This window comes from Schistocerca piceifrons, chromosome 2, assembly GCF_021461385.2.
Source record: "Schistocerca piceifrons isolate TAMUIC-IGC-003096 chromosome 2, iqSchPice1.1, whole genome shotgun sequence".
In the NCBI taxonomy this organism is placed as follows: domain Eukaryota; kingdom Metazoa; phylum Arthropoda; class Insecta; order Orthoptera; family Acrididae; genus Schistocerca; species Schistocerca piceifrons.
In genome coordinates this window covers 908,891,834-908,908,268 of record NC_060139.1, presented here as the reverse complement: position 1 = coordinate 908,908,268, position 16,435 = coordinate 908,891,834, and the positions used below count along the sequence as shown (strand labels likewise).

The 16,435-nt window shown below is 41.7% G+C and overlaps 1 protein-coding gene across 1 annotated transcript in view; it reads right to left on the bottom strand.

Moving 5' to 3' along the window:
• The window catches only part of LOC124775055 (solute carrier family 17 member 9), a 104,867-nt gene that overhangs the window by 40,155 nt on the left and 48,277 nt on the right, over positions 1 to 16,435 (bottom strand). The window contains exons 4-5 of the mRNA XM_047249845.1: positions 14,761 to 14,923; positions 14,579 to 14,675 (exon numbers count right to left, since the gene is read on the bottom strand). Of these exons, the coding sequence (XP_047105801.1) occupies positions 14,579 to 14,675; positions 14,761 to 14,923 (260 nt within the window). The remainder of the gene's footprint in view (positions 1 to 14,578; positions 14,676 to 14,760; positions 14,924 to 16,435) is intronic.

Here is a 16,435-nt window from a genome sequence, read left to right as displayed (position 1 = left end):
TTCAGTGGGCAGATGGTTCTCAACTATTCATCAATGACAGGCACCTGAACACATATTTCCTCATTGATCCATGGCCGATGTGAGCACTCTACCACTCCACTGTTGCCATCACTGCTGCAACTGTGCACGGCCAATGATACTGTAATTGCTGGAACTGCATACATCTCGCTCTCACACTCAACCTCGGCAAATAAATGCAAATACCTAGACAATCCTAATGGCAGAGGCAATTGAACCAGTACTGCGAGCTGATTTCTTCCAGTATTACCAATTACAGCCAGATTAAATTGCACTCTCCTGTTATGAGGGGATGGCCAGAAACTGGTCTGTGGTGTGGTCAGCGATACACTACCTACCAACACTGTTAACGCCCTTGGTCACGCTTGCACTGCTCAACGCACCATTCGACCTGAAGCTACAAAGCAAAACACTTTTCAACCAGCTACACTTAAAAAGAGCTGAGTACTCATCATTACATCATGACAACAAGGTCATGTATCTCAACAACAAACAACTACAGAGACAAATCATGGACACCACCACATCACTACATGCAGCTCAACAGCACCTCGACGACCTGCATCATCTCGACAATGAACACTACGATGGTGCTGCTACTACAGACACTTCTCAAGTTAGTGAAGCGTCGCAACCTCCACTTGAGTGTGCTCCTGAGACAATGCCATGTGGCATTAACAGCAGTGATGAATCAAGTCATGCCTCACATTCTGGATTTGCTCCATGCTCTTCCCCATTAGACCACATATAATCTATGCCATGCGTGAAGGTATAGATCACTGCATTACAACCACACTAGGTCCTCCTGTCTGTTGCTGCCCCCACAGTCTAGCTTTCCACAAACTTAAAGCAGCTAAAGCTGTGGTGGACGACCTTTTGCGAGCTGGCACAGTCAGGCCATCAGACAGTGCTTGTGCCTTTCCAATTACACTAGTTCCTAAAAAGATTGGTACTTGGTGCCTATGTGGCGACTACTGCTACCTCAATACCTGTACAATCATTGAGAGCTTCCCTGTTCAGAACTTGCACAATTTTTTGCACGTTTTAGCCAGGGCAAAAATTTTCGGTATCATCGATTGAACAACTGAAAATTCTGATAGCAGCTGAAGATGTATCAAAAACTGCGATAATCATGCCATTCAGACTCTGAGTTCTTCTACATGCCTTATGGACTAAAAACAGGGCACAGACATGGTGAAGATATATCAATAGTGTACTGTTCAATTTTCCTTTTTGTTACGCCTGTCTAGATGATGTTATAATCTTTTTGCAAAATCAGCAGGACTATGACAACAACCTGTGTATCATCTTTGATAAGCTGACCTCTCATGGGGTCATGATAAACAATGATAAGTGCCAACTTTGGCAACCCCATGTGAACTTTGTCAGACACCATGTCAATGCCTCTGAGGTGTGCCCTACCCCTGAGAAAACTGACAAGATAACGTCTCCTCCCATCTACTAACAACTACCAAGAGCTATGTAGGTTTTTGGGTATCATAAATTTCTAGAGGAACCAATTGTCACATACTGCTGAGACTTTGCTACCATTCACCGAAGCATTGTGCTGCAAGAACACATCTGGTAAACAAGGTCTCGACTGGACACTGCAAACACAGGCAGCCTTCAACAAAATAAATGCACACCTGTTACATGCCACACCCTTGCCCACCCATTGCCCAATGTGCATCTAACTACCACACCTGATGCTAGGGATCACACAACTGTATGTCTTATCATGGAACGGTTTGTCAGATCTAACATTAAAAAGGATTGAGCCACTTGGGCCAGGACTTGGATTCCATGCCAGCAGACAAAAACTGGCTGCCATGCAAAGACCCCCTTTGGTAGATGTCCAACTCCGGAGGAGCATTCCAGCATGTCCACACTGACATCATAGTGCCACTCCCCAAATTTCATGCTTACTGTCACATCCTTCAATGATGGAACACATGATATGATGGGTGGAGGCATGCCCTTTTCCAACACATCAGCAGAGACAGTTGCAAAAACTTTTGCTTTTGTCAACAGTTGGACTGCCAGATTCGGCTGCCCGGCCTCCTTAACGTTGGACCAGGGTCACAGTTCAAATCCCAATTGTTTAATGATTTATGTCACCTATGCAGACGCCACCAGTTCCACAGAACAGCCTACCACCCCCAATCCAGTGACCTTGTGGAACGGTGGCACCAGACGATGAAAAGTGCTCTCATGTGTCAGAATCGTGGGTATAGGCCCCTCCATTGGTTCTCCTGGGCATTTTCACAGCACATAAAGATGACCTTGATGCGTCACTTGCCAAATTACTATGTGGCGAGCCCCTCACTCTACCTGCTGAATTCATAGCACATGAAATGGTCCTCACAGACCGGGACTTACCAGACTTAGTCACGCGTGTGTAGACACACATACGAAACATCTGTGTGCCAGCCCCCCTCCCATCACATGACACTACAAATTTTTATTCATCAAGACCTGGCCACATACTCTCATGTGCTATTATGTACAGACACAGTGAAACCTGCACTACAATTGCCATTTACAGGACCATACCATGTGTTGAAATGCAATACAAACACTTTTGATATCAAAATTGTTGGAAAACACACAACAGTGTAAGTTAACTGGCTTAAACTGGTGTGGACTTCAGTGAACTTGTCAAAACGCACACACCTTCCCTGCCACCTCCTATGGATCCATTAGTCAATTTCCAAGTGCATGTGGATCTCTGAGATTTTCTGCCCGATAACATATCTGTCATATGATACCAACCTCATGATTACCACCACCTACATGGACAGGCAGTCAGCTGCAAGTTCTGTCACACAAAGTTTCGTGCACACCATTCCGGCCCACCAGAAGCTGACATGGCAGGACTCACCTCCCATTTTTCAGCAGACGGTTCACTCAAAGTCACAGCCGTGCAGCACATCCTGTGGATACAACAATACCATGCAGAGTTGCCAACATGCCCCCTTCTTTTAATATTGCTGCTGAGCCAGCAACAATTAAAGATGTTGCCAAGACTACATCCTTATCTGACAACAGTGCCGGCAGCAACCCATTTGGTTGCACTACTGAGGTCACGCTATGGGTGTGCTCTGCACCACCTGTCCCTCCTGTGCACCTTGCTGACTATGACATGTCTTCCATTGCCTCCACCATCACATAACTGTCCACATAACTTCTGCCAGATGATGCACTGCCGCAGTCTCTCCTTAAAAGCTCCACACTACAGGTGGGGGGGGGGGGGGGGGGGCTCTGTGTGGTGTAACATCTCTGACTGGAGATAACGAGAATCACTGGTCCAGAAGGCAGAGAGAGTTAGTATGCTATGTATGCTCATAATGATTACATCAGTTATGTATATTGTGCTTACCAATAAATAACATGGAAATCATACCTCTATACTGTGTCACTATTCTGCCATCACACTACTGGTACTCCATTGTGGTGAAATTTGATGCCAGTGTGACATCATTAACCCACCTCACAGCCTTTTTTTGGACTTGTCGACACCTTCTGTCTGAAGTATCACTGACCCTTAGGTTGACATCACAGGGTGCCATGGTTTTACACTATTAGAGAGGAAGGTTGGATGCACCTCTGATCCAATTTCAAACTTCTGCTTCATAATATGAGAGAATTACAGGGTTTCAAAAAGTGACACTTTAATTGTGTTGTGCAATGTAGATTAATGGTCTGAGATACATTATCAAATTAATTCTGTGCTCATCTGTCAAGGTGTAATGTTACAATTGGTTGCACTGTTGTTTTTGCATCTTGCAGTATTGTGAGAGAAACAACTGACTTTTGAACAAGTGTCACTTCCAAGGGCAGCTACATGCACGTGCTTGTTTCAACTCCTATTGTTAGAGTCAGCAATGAAGAGTTGTTTTACTCACAATCTTTTTGGTCATTGAAGCAAAAGATGTTATGAATACTGGTCGCTTAGTGCCTTCTTCAGTTATTAGATGTCCAACATCATAAATCCTCTGTAGGCTATAGCACCCTTCTTGAAATCCTGGATATAGTACCATTACAATGGAGTTATTTCTGAGCAGTTTTGAACTTTGTATCTGCTTAAATAGCAGAGAAGAATTTTTTCTACAAGTAATGTACTATTTACCAAGATTTTCATGGAGTTATGTGTCCCAATGACCCACTGCAAAATTTTATGGATGCAGATTATTGACTGCTATGAATGTGACGAACAATTACCACTATTTTCATTCATTCATCAAGTTCTATATATCCCTCCAAGAAGGAGAACCATCGGAGACGTGCAGCAATTCAAGAGACATATTAAAAAAGGAGAAATAACTCTTAGAAACTTCATCTGTATACGGTAGTAAAATAATCTATTACTACACTGCTCACACACAAACTAAATGTCTTCCAGTAAGCTAGAATGACAGTGGTTAATTTGAAAAAAGATCTGCTGCTTCCTTAGTTATATTAAGTAGCTGCTGATTACCTTCTAATGGTAGTTTAATATTTACACCAGTGCACTGAGATTTTTCAAAGGAAAAAGAGGAAAAAGCTAACTACATCTGTAACATCTGAGGCCTGTTTACATCACACCACTACTTGTCATGCAGTTTTACAATGAATATTGCTACTTGTCACACAGCTAGCAGGAACACTTAATCTCTGAATTTACAATTAAACAGTTAAAGGAGAAAAGAACTACTATTTACAAAAGTACTTTTACATGTATCTATCAGTAGTATTGAAATTTCACTTCTCATAATTTTAAACAAATAATTTGTACAATGAATAGCCAGTTCCTGATAAGAGCGCAAAGCAAGAGAAGAAGATAACTTGTTGAATATGTAGGAATAAGAAACCCCTATCCAGGAGAAAGAAAGAAAGATGAGAAAACACAAAATTTCTCAGACAAATGTTACACTAGAAATGCAGCTACTCAAATGGAGGAGAATCATTCACGACCGACTCAAAAAGACAACTTAAATCTGTATCATATTTACCAAAGTTGTAAACATGTAATGAATACCGAAAAAAGGTAAAGAACGATTTCAACAAAGCAAGGGACTAAAACTCAGTATAATGGTGTATCAATCACAACTGGTGAAGATGGAAAAAACCACAAAGCACAAGCTCTGTGGATTCAAGTAGAGGTAAAAGAAGAGAACCACCTGCAAAATCAAATATCCAGTTCAACAGAACAGATGTTGACACACTTTACGTTCTTGAGTAAGCATCATCAAGAGTTCGCAACACAAATACTGAAACAGATAGAAAGCACTTTACACCTTTAAATGAGAAGAAAGTGGGCACTGAAAGAGCAGGTTAAATAACTAAGCAGCAGGAGGAAATCATATCACGTCAAAATGTAAATATACAACAAGCCTATGAGGGGTGTGAAGAAACAATCCACCTTGCCAGATTGAAAGAACCATCAAAACTGCAAAGCATGCTGAGAAATATAGAAAGGACCAAACACCGAAAAGCTATCACACAAAGTCCTCCTTCAGATTCACTCACTTACTCACTCACTCACTTGTACACACACACACACACACACACACACACACACACACACACACACACACACACACACAGTTTAGTTTACTCTCTGAATGTATCTGTCTGCCACTGAATTCCTCCTTTATGTAGTGAGTAGCAGTCTATCCTGATTCATATTGTCACATAGAAGAAGGTGTAATTAGATGAATGACAAACACCAACTTCACATAACGAAGGTTTATTCAGCACTTGCACATACAAGAGCGCGGAGCGAACTGCCTCCGGCCAGAATACATACAGTATATATATAGCTACAAAACATTCCAGTACAATGATTCTTGATATTTGTGGATAATTCTAGAATGTACTCAAACCGAATATAGACATTAAAATTGTATAGTCCAGGTGAGTTTTGAACTCACGACCCTCCATGCAACAGTTTAGTATCATAACCACTACACCAAAGTGCTACTCAACTTCTTCTGCGACATTGTTCCCTCCTTAAGAGAACAGCATCTCGGCATTACGTCCTTCTAGTCCAGGAACGAGTCATCGGTCCTGCATACTAAGAAACCCGATGACTGGTGCTCGCCCTGGCGGTGATCTTCTCAGAACTTCTTTTGCCGCTATGCTCTTCATCACCTTTCCACTTGTCGCCTGTCACTGAAGCTTCGTATTTACCCTGGGTGGCTGGGTCCTTGTAGGGCTTCATTCAGATGATGTGGACCGTATCTCTGATCTTTCTTCGTCTTGCATCGGGGTCGAAATCTTCAACTTCATAAGTAACATCAGACAGCTTTCTTACAACCTTATAAGGTCCAAAGTAGCGCCTGAGGAGCTTCTCAGAGAGACACACCTTCCGAACAGGAGTCAAGATCCATACGAGGTCACCCGGCTGGTAGACAACAGGGCGGTGGCTCGCATCATACCTTCGGCGATCGTTTTCTTGAGCCTGCAACCTGTGGAGTTGGGCTAACTGCCAAGCTTTCTCAGCTCTGGTTAACACCTGGCCGATGTAGTCATCATCCACATCATCAGGATGTAATGGAAACACAGTGTCCATCATCATAGTTGCCTCACGCCCATGCACCAGGAAAAATGGCCGTAAATCCTGTGGTGTCTTGTTTGGCGATGTTGTAGGCAAACATCACGAAAGGTGGCACCTCACCCCAGTTGCTCTGCTCGACATTGGTGAACATTGATAGCATGTTGGCCAAGGTCTTATTAAGGCGTTCAGTAAGCTCGTTAGTTTGCATATGGTAGGCAGTCGTCATGTGATGAGTAATGTTGCACTGACAGTTTCTCTCTGTCGCAATATTTGATTGAAAAACTTTCCCTCAATCTGTAATTAATGACCTTGGGGCACCGTGTTTTAATACAATACGATGAATTTGGCTACCTCGGATGCTTTGGATGTTTTCACAGCTTTTGTAATGGCATAGCGTGTCAGATAATCAGTGCAAACAATAATCCATCTATTGCCACTAGCAGATGTTGGAAATCATCCGAGGAGGTCAATCCCAACACCCTGGAAAGCCATTTCGGCTAGTGGAATTGGTATGAATCGGCCAGGTGGTTTCTGAGGAACTGCCTTTCTCCTCTGGCACTCTCTACAGTGCGACACATAGTGATGGACACTCCTAAATAAACCTGGCCAGAAAAATCTCTTGCAGATTCCACTGTAGGTCTTAATAAATCCTAAATGTCTGGCCTCAGGTGTGTCATGGAATTTCTGTAGAACATCTAAGCGCATGTGTTTAGGAACTTTCCAAATGGATTTAAAGCAAGCATAATTTGAGATATCTTGGCATCCTTATTCTGCTCGGCAGAGAGATCCTGGAGTGCAGTGAGACAGTCACTATCTTCATCAAAGTCTTGATGGTCTTGCACAGGGTTTCTTGAGAGACAGTCAGCATCTTGGTGTTTTCTTCCACTTTTGTACACAATGGTAATGTCATACCCCTGAAGACGTAGTGCTCACCTGGCGAGTCATCCTGTTGGATCATTAAGAGCTGTCAGCCAACAAAGTGAATGATGGTCCATAACAACTGTGAATGGCCTTTCATAGAGATACTGTCGAAATCTGCACATGGCCCAGATCACAGCAAGACATTCTCTTTCTGTAGTTGAGTAGTTTCTCTCGGCTTTTGTAAGTGTCCTAGAAGCATAGGCTATAACCTTCTCTTTTCCATCCGAAATTTGCACCAGAACACAACAACCTCATACCCACTGGCATCTGTGTGTAGTTCTGTAGGTGTTCTCTCATCATACATACCAAGTACAGGGTCAGTCATCAGAGCTTTTTGTAGCACATCGAAAGAATCTTGTTGAGCACTACCCCAGATAAATTTAGCATCTGCTTTTAACAACTCTTGGAGTGACCTGGCTTTGATACAAAAGTCTTTGATAAAACAACAGTAATAAGAACATAATCCAAGGAAGCTTCTCACATCTCTAATACTTTTAGGAATAAGAAATTCCATTATAGATCTCACCTTTCCTGGGTCTGGCCGCACACATGCATTTGACACAAGGTGTCCAAGAGACACTTTCTTGGATTAAGTTTCAGTCCACCTTGTTGGAGACACTTAAGAATGGCCCTCATTCTTTTTATATGTTCATCAAATGTCTCTGAGAACACTACAATGTCATCTAAATAACAAAGACACGTTGTCCACTTCAGGTGCCTTAGAAGATTATCCATCTATTCAAAAGTTGCTGGTGCATTACACAAATCAAATGGCATTACCTTAAACTCATACAAGCCCTCAGGGGTGATGAATGCAGTTTTCACACGATCAGCCTCATCTACTTCAATTTGCCAGTATCCCGAGTACATGTCCATGGTTGAGAAGAACTTAGCCCCCTTCAGACAATCTAGCGTATCGTCAATTCTTGGAAGAGGGTAAACGTCCTTTTTAGTTATCTTATTAAGCTTCCTGAAATCAGCACAAAAGTGCAAACTGGTGACAACCATGCGCTCTGAAAAGGCTGAATGATGTCATTCTTCATCATTTTCTCTACCTCATTGCGAATTATTCGACGTTCCATTGCTGACACATGGTATGCTCTCTGGCTTATTGTTTGACAGTCTCCAGTGCTAATCCGGTGCTTCACTGTCAATTTGTCTAATTTGCTCTTCACCTATGGACTGAATCATTCAGAGGACTCTTGAAGAATGGCAAGTAGCTTCTTCTGTTGTTCCTTAGTGAGATCTGGTGAGATAGAACATCTTGTCTCGTAGTGGTAGTGCTAATTTTGCCCACAGACTCGGCATGGGAGGTTTCTATGACGCTCAGCTGTTCTTCAATTAACAGCTCAGTGTTTGCTACACACATGCGTCTTGGAAGGATCTGTGGTTCTCAGCGACAGTTAACTATCCACAATTCACCGAATCCGTTCTTAAATGAGACGACAGAGGCTGGGATAACCAAGTTATTCTTTAGTGGTATGCTTCTCTTACATTCCACTACAAGATCCATGGGTTGGTGCATGGCATGACATGCAACAGTTACCTTTCTAGTGCTGACTGCAGGAATGATCACTTCATCCAGCGCACATAGTCTCCACACACTTGGATGCGCATCTTCCTGTCCACAGTATCTCATCTCGTCTAGCATAGTCTTCAAGCGACCACAATCTATAATTGCCTGAGAAGCTTTCAAAAAGTCCCATCCGAGAATGATGTAATGACTAAACCCTTGTAAGATGATGAATTCTAACGGCTGTGTATGGCCACTTATACTCACATGAATGGTACATCTATCTGTAGGTTTTACATATTTTCCATTAGCCACCTTCAGCAGAGATGTTTTGTTGTCGGCGAATATGGTTTTCTGCAACTGGCGGTGGTACTTCTCCAAAACGACTAAATATGATGCTCCAGAGTCCACAAGAGCTTGGGCTGGTCAGCCAACCATGGGGATATCGACAAAGTTTCCTATCATTTTTGTAGTGATTGACAGCGGAGGATTTTTCTCTTCAGTCGCCTCACCTCCAAGGAAGGTTGCACCATTTAGTTTTCCTGGCTGTGGTGGCTAGGTGATCAGCAATGGAGACCTTGATTGGCGTGTTGGGGAGCATCCTTTCCAGTGGCTAGCTTCCGGTGAATGTGACCTACGTCGTTCTGCACCCACATTTTCTTGTTCATCGTCCGGGAGTTGATCTGCTAAGATCGGTCTGCTGTCTTCTGGCATGGGCATCATCAACTATCCACCACCTTTCTCAACAATAGCACACCACATGTCCCATTCGTCTGCAGTGGAAACATACTGGTTGGTTATCCTGGGTCCTCCAGATGTCAGTTTTCCTTGGTGCCCAAACAGGTTCCTCATGCTGCATTGTAGGAACGTAACTCCGCCTGGGTCTCGACTTTATCACCATTTTAAAGGGAAATGAATGACGAGAGATTGGGTTCAATGACCCACTTCCTCCCTTATGACCTCTTGAGTCATCTCAGGTTTTTGCTCGCCTGCAATCCAAGTGCCTTCTGAATTTCCTCTCAACATCTGACGAAGAACACATGTGAAATCCGTTGCTTCCTCCATCACAGACATCGATACAACATTTGGAAGCTGTTCAAACTTCTTGCATGTAATTCTTTTTTGATGCATTGTCTCAATGTACCGGCACCATTTTATGAAGCCGTCTGCTGTCGAAACCTCCTTCAGGAGTAGGGCTTGATACACATCCTCAGCAACACCCTTCATGAGATATGCTCCCTCCTCCATTCTAGGATCCACTATTTTACACAACTCCAAGACGTCTTGAATGTAGGATGCTGTAGTTTCTCCTGGACGCTGTGCCCTGCACTTTAATTTATCTTCAGCCTTGCACTTCTGTCGTTGTGTGTCGCCGAAATACTTGTGCAGTTCCGCCTGGAATACTTCCCAGCTTGTGAACTTCTCCTCGTTGTTCTCATACCATTGCTTGGCAGTGCCCTCCAAGTAGAAAAATACATTAGTCAAACACACAGTGTCATCCCATTTCTTAAATTTGGCTATACACTCATATACCTTCAGCCACTTGTTTGGATCTTGGTCATTGTCACCAGAGATCCCAGAAGGATGTCTCATGTGGTGGCACACGGTTGCTGTCATCATAATGTCATCTTCTTCTTCTGCCTCTGGTAGATTGCGATCTGTTGAATATGGCTCGAACTTGGGTTTCTCGCCACGTAAAAGGTGGCTCTGTCGTGGCCTGACGGGAGCCACTGTGTCGTCGATAATGTGCGCTGCCACAAATTCCAATACCCGGCGTCTCCACCAGAATAATGTCACGTAGAAGAAGGTGTAATTAGATGAATGACATACACTAACTTCACTTAACGAAGGTTTATTCAGCACTTGCAGATACAAGAGTGTGGAGCGAACTGCCTCCAGTCAGAACACATACAGCTGCAGAAAATTCCAGTACAATGATTCTTGATATTTGTGGATACTTCTAGAATGTACTCAAACTGAATATAGAAATTAAAATTGTTTAGTTCAGGTGAGTTTTGAATTCACGACCCTCTGTGCAACAGTTTAGTATCATAACCACTACACCACAGTGCTACTCAACTTCTTCTGCGACAATATTATTATGCCATCCTCGAATTTCCATTGCTTGATTTTGGCTAGTGGCTTTCCTTCCATCCATCAACCCATTGCTGTTTCCATTTGTTACTGCTCTCTATCTTATTAGATAACTCAATGTCCATCTTTTCTTTCTCTACTTTCCAAAACCCCCTTGTCACTCATGAACAGCACATGCTTGTCACCCACTCACCAAGTACTGTGCGATGCACTGACTTCCGAACTACCCTGCAGCAATGATCTCCTTTGATTTTCCTGGTCCTTAAGCATCATCCCACCAACTCCCTTCTACCAAGTGTATTTTCATGTGTTTTCCTTGATCTGCCTTCACCACATGTGTGTTCTCATACTTTGATTCAACAATTCTGCTCCCTCCCCTACATTCAAGGCTATGTGTGAGCAATTTGTGCTTGCTGAGTGAGTTTTTGTTTTTCTAAATATGAAAACCACACTTTGTCCAACGGCTAAGACTATTTTTAAATGAGCCCATCTGGCGGTCAAAACCTCATCTTTGTGGTGAGCAGTTATCTATTCTAATTCGTATTGCTATTATTGCATCCTGGATTTTTATTGTTTACTTTCAAATGTTCAATACAACCAAGTGATGTGTTACAAAAACTCCCAAAAATGTAATTGTCCCTTACAAAAATAAGTCCTCCAAAACAAGCACATATCTTCCACACTTGGTTACCTAACACAATATGAAATGTATAGATTACTACTCACTGCATTGAGTTGCAGACAGGCACACCAAATGTATGCAATTGGACACTATTAAGCTGTTGGACCACAGCCTCCTTCAGGAGCACAAAGAGGATTACATGAAAGAAGGGTATGTTGCAGGTCACCTTGAACAACTTATTTCTTCATTGAAGACATCACCTACAAAATATACATTGAACAGCCATGGGCAAAGGAATGGCACTATCCTATGCTGACCTTTACATGGGCCATATAAAGGAATTCTTACTGACCACACAGAGTCCCAAACCCATCACCTGGTTCAGATTCATTGCTGACATCATCTTGATCTTGAATGAGGGTGAGGACACCCTATACACATTCCTCCATGACCTCAACACCTCTCCCCCATTTGCTTCACGTGATCCACGTCTGCCTAATGAGCCATCTCCCTTGGTGTTGATCTCCACCTCAAGGTGGCTACATCAATCCACATGAAAGTTACCAACCACCTACAATACCTCCATTCAGACAGCTGCCACCCATTCCACACAGAGAAGTCTCTTCCATACAGCCTAACCCCTAATGATCATCAAAACTGCAGAGACAAGCAGTTCCTCTCCAAATAAGCTGAGGGTCTCACTGATGGCTTCACAGACTGGAACTACCCTCTTCACCTTTCCAGAAACAGATCTCCCACTCTGTCTCCACAGTCATCTGCCATTGTCCACATACCAACTTAACTAGCCACAAAAAGAGCCTCCTCCTACCACCACCCTTGTTGCTTAGTGAATAAGCAGTACTATCCACTCAAGACTGGAGCAACTGAACACACACTCTGCCAGCATTTCCACTACCTTACCACCTTTTGTTTGATCCTGAAATGAGAAATATCTTCCTTCCTAAATCCCTCCTACAGTGGTGTTCACTGTCCATCCAACCTATGCAATGTCTTTGCCATGTGACTCATATTCCGGTAATATATATAGAGCCACAACCTGCCCCAGACATCTTCCCACTACTACCTACTTCAGTTCTATCACAAGCATCTCCTGCCCATTCAAAGACACAGGTTCATGTGTGACAGCAGCCATCTGGACTAATAACTTGGCTGCAATCACAGTGTGGCATTCTACATGAGCATGAACAGTAACAAACAAGCTATCTATCTGCACTAATGGCAACCATCAAACTGTGGCCAAGATGCAGTTGCCAAGCATGCAGCCTATTTTAATCACTGCTTCACAGCCTTTGTAAACTGCATTCTTCCCATCAACACCAACTTTTCTGAATTGTGCCAAGGGATCTCTCCCTCCAACATATCCTTTGTTTCACAAGCTGCAACATGGTCTCAGCTTAAAACAGTGATCCAGGAAGTGTAGAACGAATTTATTTTATTTCCACCAATGATCACAAAACGTTTGGTCTTTAGACTATTGGTTTCAGTCAGCAATGACCATCTTCAGATCTGCAGCAAGTTGGGAAATGGAATACAACCAGTGAACAGATTATGCATTAGAATAACAAAATACGCCATAACAAAAAATTATTAGTTTCATGGATATGAAAACATACACTTAAAATATGACGAGTCATACCTATTTTATAAGCTGTCCTAAAATAATAAAGCGATAGTGGCATTGTCACAAAATATACACAAGCAGCATAGCATCATTGCACATATTTAAATATTTATATCCCACCAGTACACCCACACAGTCCTTTCCCCTTCTCTACAAGGGGAAAAATATCACAATGCCAAAAACCATGTCAAACTGTAGATTGTGAGGTAGATTTAAAGCTACCAGCATAGACAACTAGCAGCTTCATGTTAGCAAGATAACACAAAAAGTACTTCAAACATGACCGGGTGAAAACAGTCTTGCATAAGTCAGAATTCCTCTGTAGTTTACTCTCAACAAGCATGGAAAATACTAACTGCAACATCTGCAAGATGATCAAATTGTTGGTTTTCTACTGGGCCTTATAATGTTTAATTTTTTCTGTATGTACTGTAATACCTTAATATTATTTTATTATACTGCGCACTCTGTTCTTTATTGTATCAAATCATATGTTTATCTGATGACACCCACATGAAATTGTAGTATATCTGGATGAATAAAAGAAATGAAATTTCATTTTTTTCCATAAGAGAAAGTTTTGTTGGGTTTGTTTCTCTAGTTTTCATCTGCAGAAGACACACTACAAATGATGCTTTTCGATTTTGTAATCTGAGAGCGCTCCGATAGTATTAGTGGATGACAGGTAAAGATTGGACTGAAGCAAACAAAACTAAAGTTTCAACACCAACATTCAACCTGGCATCAATTCTTTTTAACTACACAACCTACAGGAATGGACTAGAAATTTAACTACCTATAAGATGCCTTTACAATAGAACGCTGTGCATGAGCCACTGCCTGCAATCTGCTTACTGTCAATAAGAGAAGCTTTCCGGTCTCCCTATCTTTCTACCATGGACACTACCAGTTGCTGCAATGTTTGCTCCATGTCAGACTTTTACCAAAATGCTACAACACAATTTCAATATATATTTTTCTTACAAACTCTTGCTCACAGCTTACTCAGTTTGCCTCACTATGACAACCATCCTGATTGTGGTCTCACTTGGAAGTGTAAATGGTGGTTCGTACATAATTAATACCTCTTCATTAGTGGAGGGCTACAGGAATAAACAATTACATCTTTCAGTACAAAGTTATCAAAAATTACAAAAAACAAAGAAAACACATTTACTTTCAAATAACGAATCTGATTATCACAATTAATAATTATGCAAATATAGTTACCTTCGCATCAGGGTACATATCATGAAAATATGTTGGCAGCCATGATAATAAAAGAAAAAAACAATTGTTCTGGCATGTATGTCCAAGCACACAAGACCTGCAACATAATTTCTCTATATAACACATTCATAAGTGTTCAGAGCATTTACGTTCAATGATGTACATTATCATTCTGTACTTACCAGAAAGAAAGATTTGTAAAAAGTCTCATCCATGGTACTGGCAAGCTTTCTTTGATATAAAGAGGTGGGTGTGGCTTTGAAGGCAAATACAGGTTATTTTTTCTTCTGTTTAGGGACAGGGCATAGAAATTTAGTAGAAGTATCCATAATAAAACAAGGGAACCTAAAAAATAAAGGTGACAAACACATTAAAATGGTGTAATTGTTATCCGTCATGGAAAGTTTTACAACTAGGTTCATTACACAGATTGAAAGTCTAGATTTAATTTGCTCACTTAAGAACATAATGACCTGTCAACCCAATGACTATCATAAATGTGGTTTTACTCCAGTATTGTGAGGACTGAGTCATAGTCTTGGCTAAAGCCATCCTCACAGGGGACATGTTTCTCACTGTGAAGCATGCCAGATGTGGTTTCCATCATGGTTGGTGCACACTCAATAATGAGCTGGTGTATCATATGGGACATGATCCTCATTATGATTTGCAACTGAAGCACTCTCCAGTGGCAGTTGTTAGCTATATCTGAATCATAAACCACACAGGTCGTCTACAAAAACGGACAGGCATAAAACTTCTGTGTTAGCTTTTTGAAAAATACATTTGCTTTCTTTTCCTTGCGCTAGCCATGTTGCCCTGTGTGACGAATACATTAATAAAATTTCAATATTCATGAACATGGGACAAGTGGGAAGAAAAGTTTGAGCCTTGCACTAGGTGACACATGTGAGGGTTTGTGCTCCTGTAAAGTTACATTATTTATATTCTAATAACAGTTAATTTAGAACAAATTAATCATTAAACTAGTATATTAGTTTGTTTCTTCAGCTTACTATTAAAGGTTTCACTTTTCTTAACATATTATTCCAGAAAATGCAAAACATTCCTGAAGTTAGGTTGTAGTTATATTTTTATTTACATTTTGGAACAGTAAACTTAAAGGATCCCATTTAATTGTTCTTTTTTCCTTTCCAGCAGTGTCAGTAGAATGTATCCCTCCATTATTAAGTTTATGTTTCTTGAAAGTAGTGTAAGTCTTAAATTAACAATGTAAGAAAATACAGCTTGCTACTTACCTTAAACAAGACACATCAAGTCACTGACAGGCACAATTAAAAGGCATTTACCTAAAGTTTTTGGTCACAACCTTCATCAATGAAAGAGGATACACACACCTTTCACACACACAAACAAGCACACCTCATGCACACATGACCGCCAACTCCAGCATCTCGAGCCGGAAGAATATGTTGCACCATCATCCTATATGCGGTCTCCTTTACAGGCAAATGAATCTTTCCTAAAATTCTCCCAATAAACTGAAGTTGACCATTTGCCTTCCCTACCACAGTTCTCACATGCTCGTTCCACCTCATATCACTTTGCAACATTAGGCCCAGGCAGTTACACGACTTGACTGTATCAAGCGGGACACTAGTAATACTGTATCCGAATGTTACAGGCTTGATCTTCCTACTCATCCACATTAACTTACATTTTTCCACATGAAGAGCTATCTGCCAATCATCACACCAACTGGAAATTTTGTCTAAGTCATCTTGTATCTTCCTACAGTCACTCGACTTTGACCGTACCCCATGGCATCGTCAGCAAACAACTGCACATTGCTGCCCACCCTGTCTGCCAAATCATGTATATAGAGAACAACAGTGG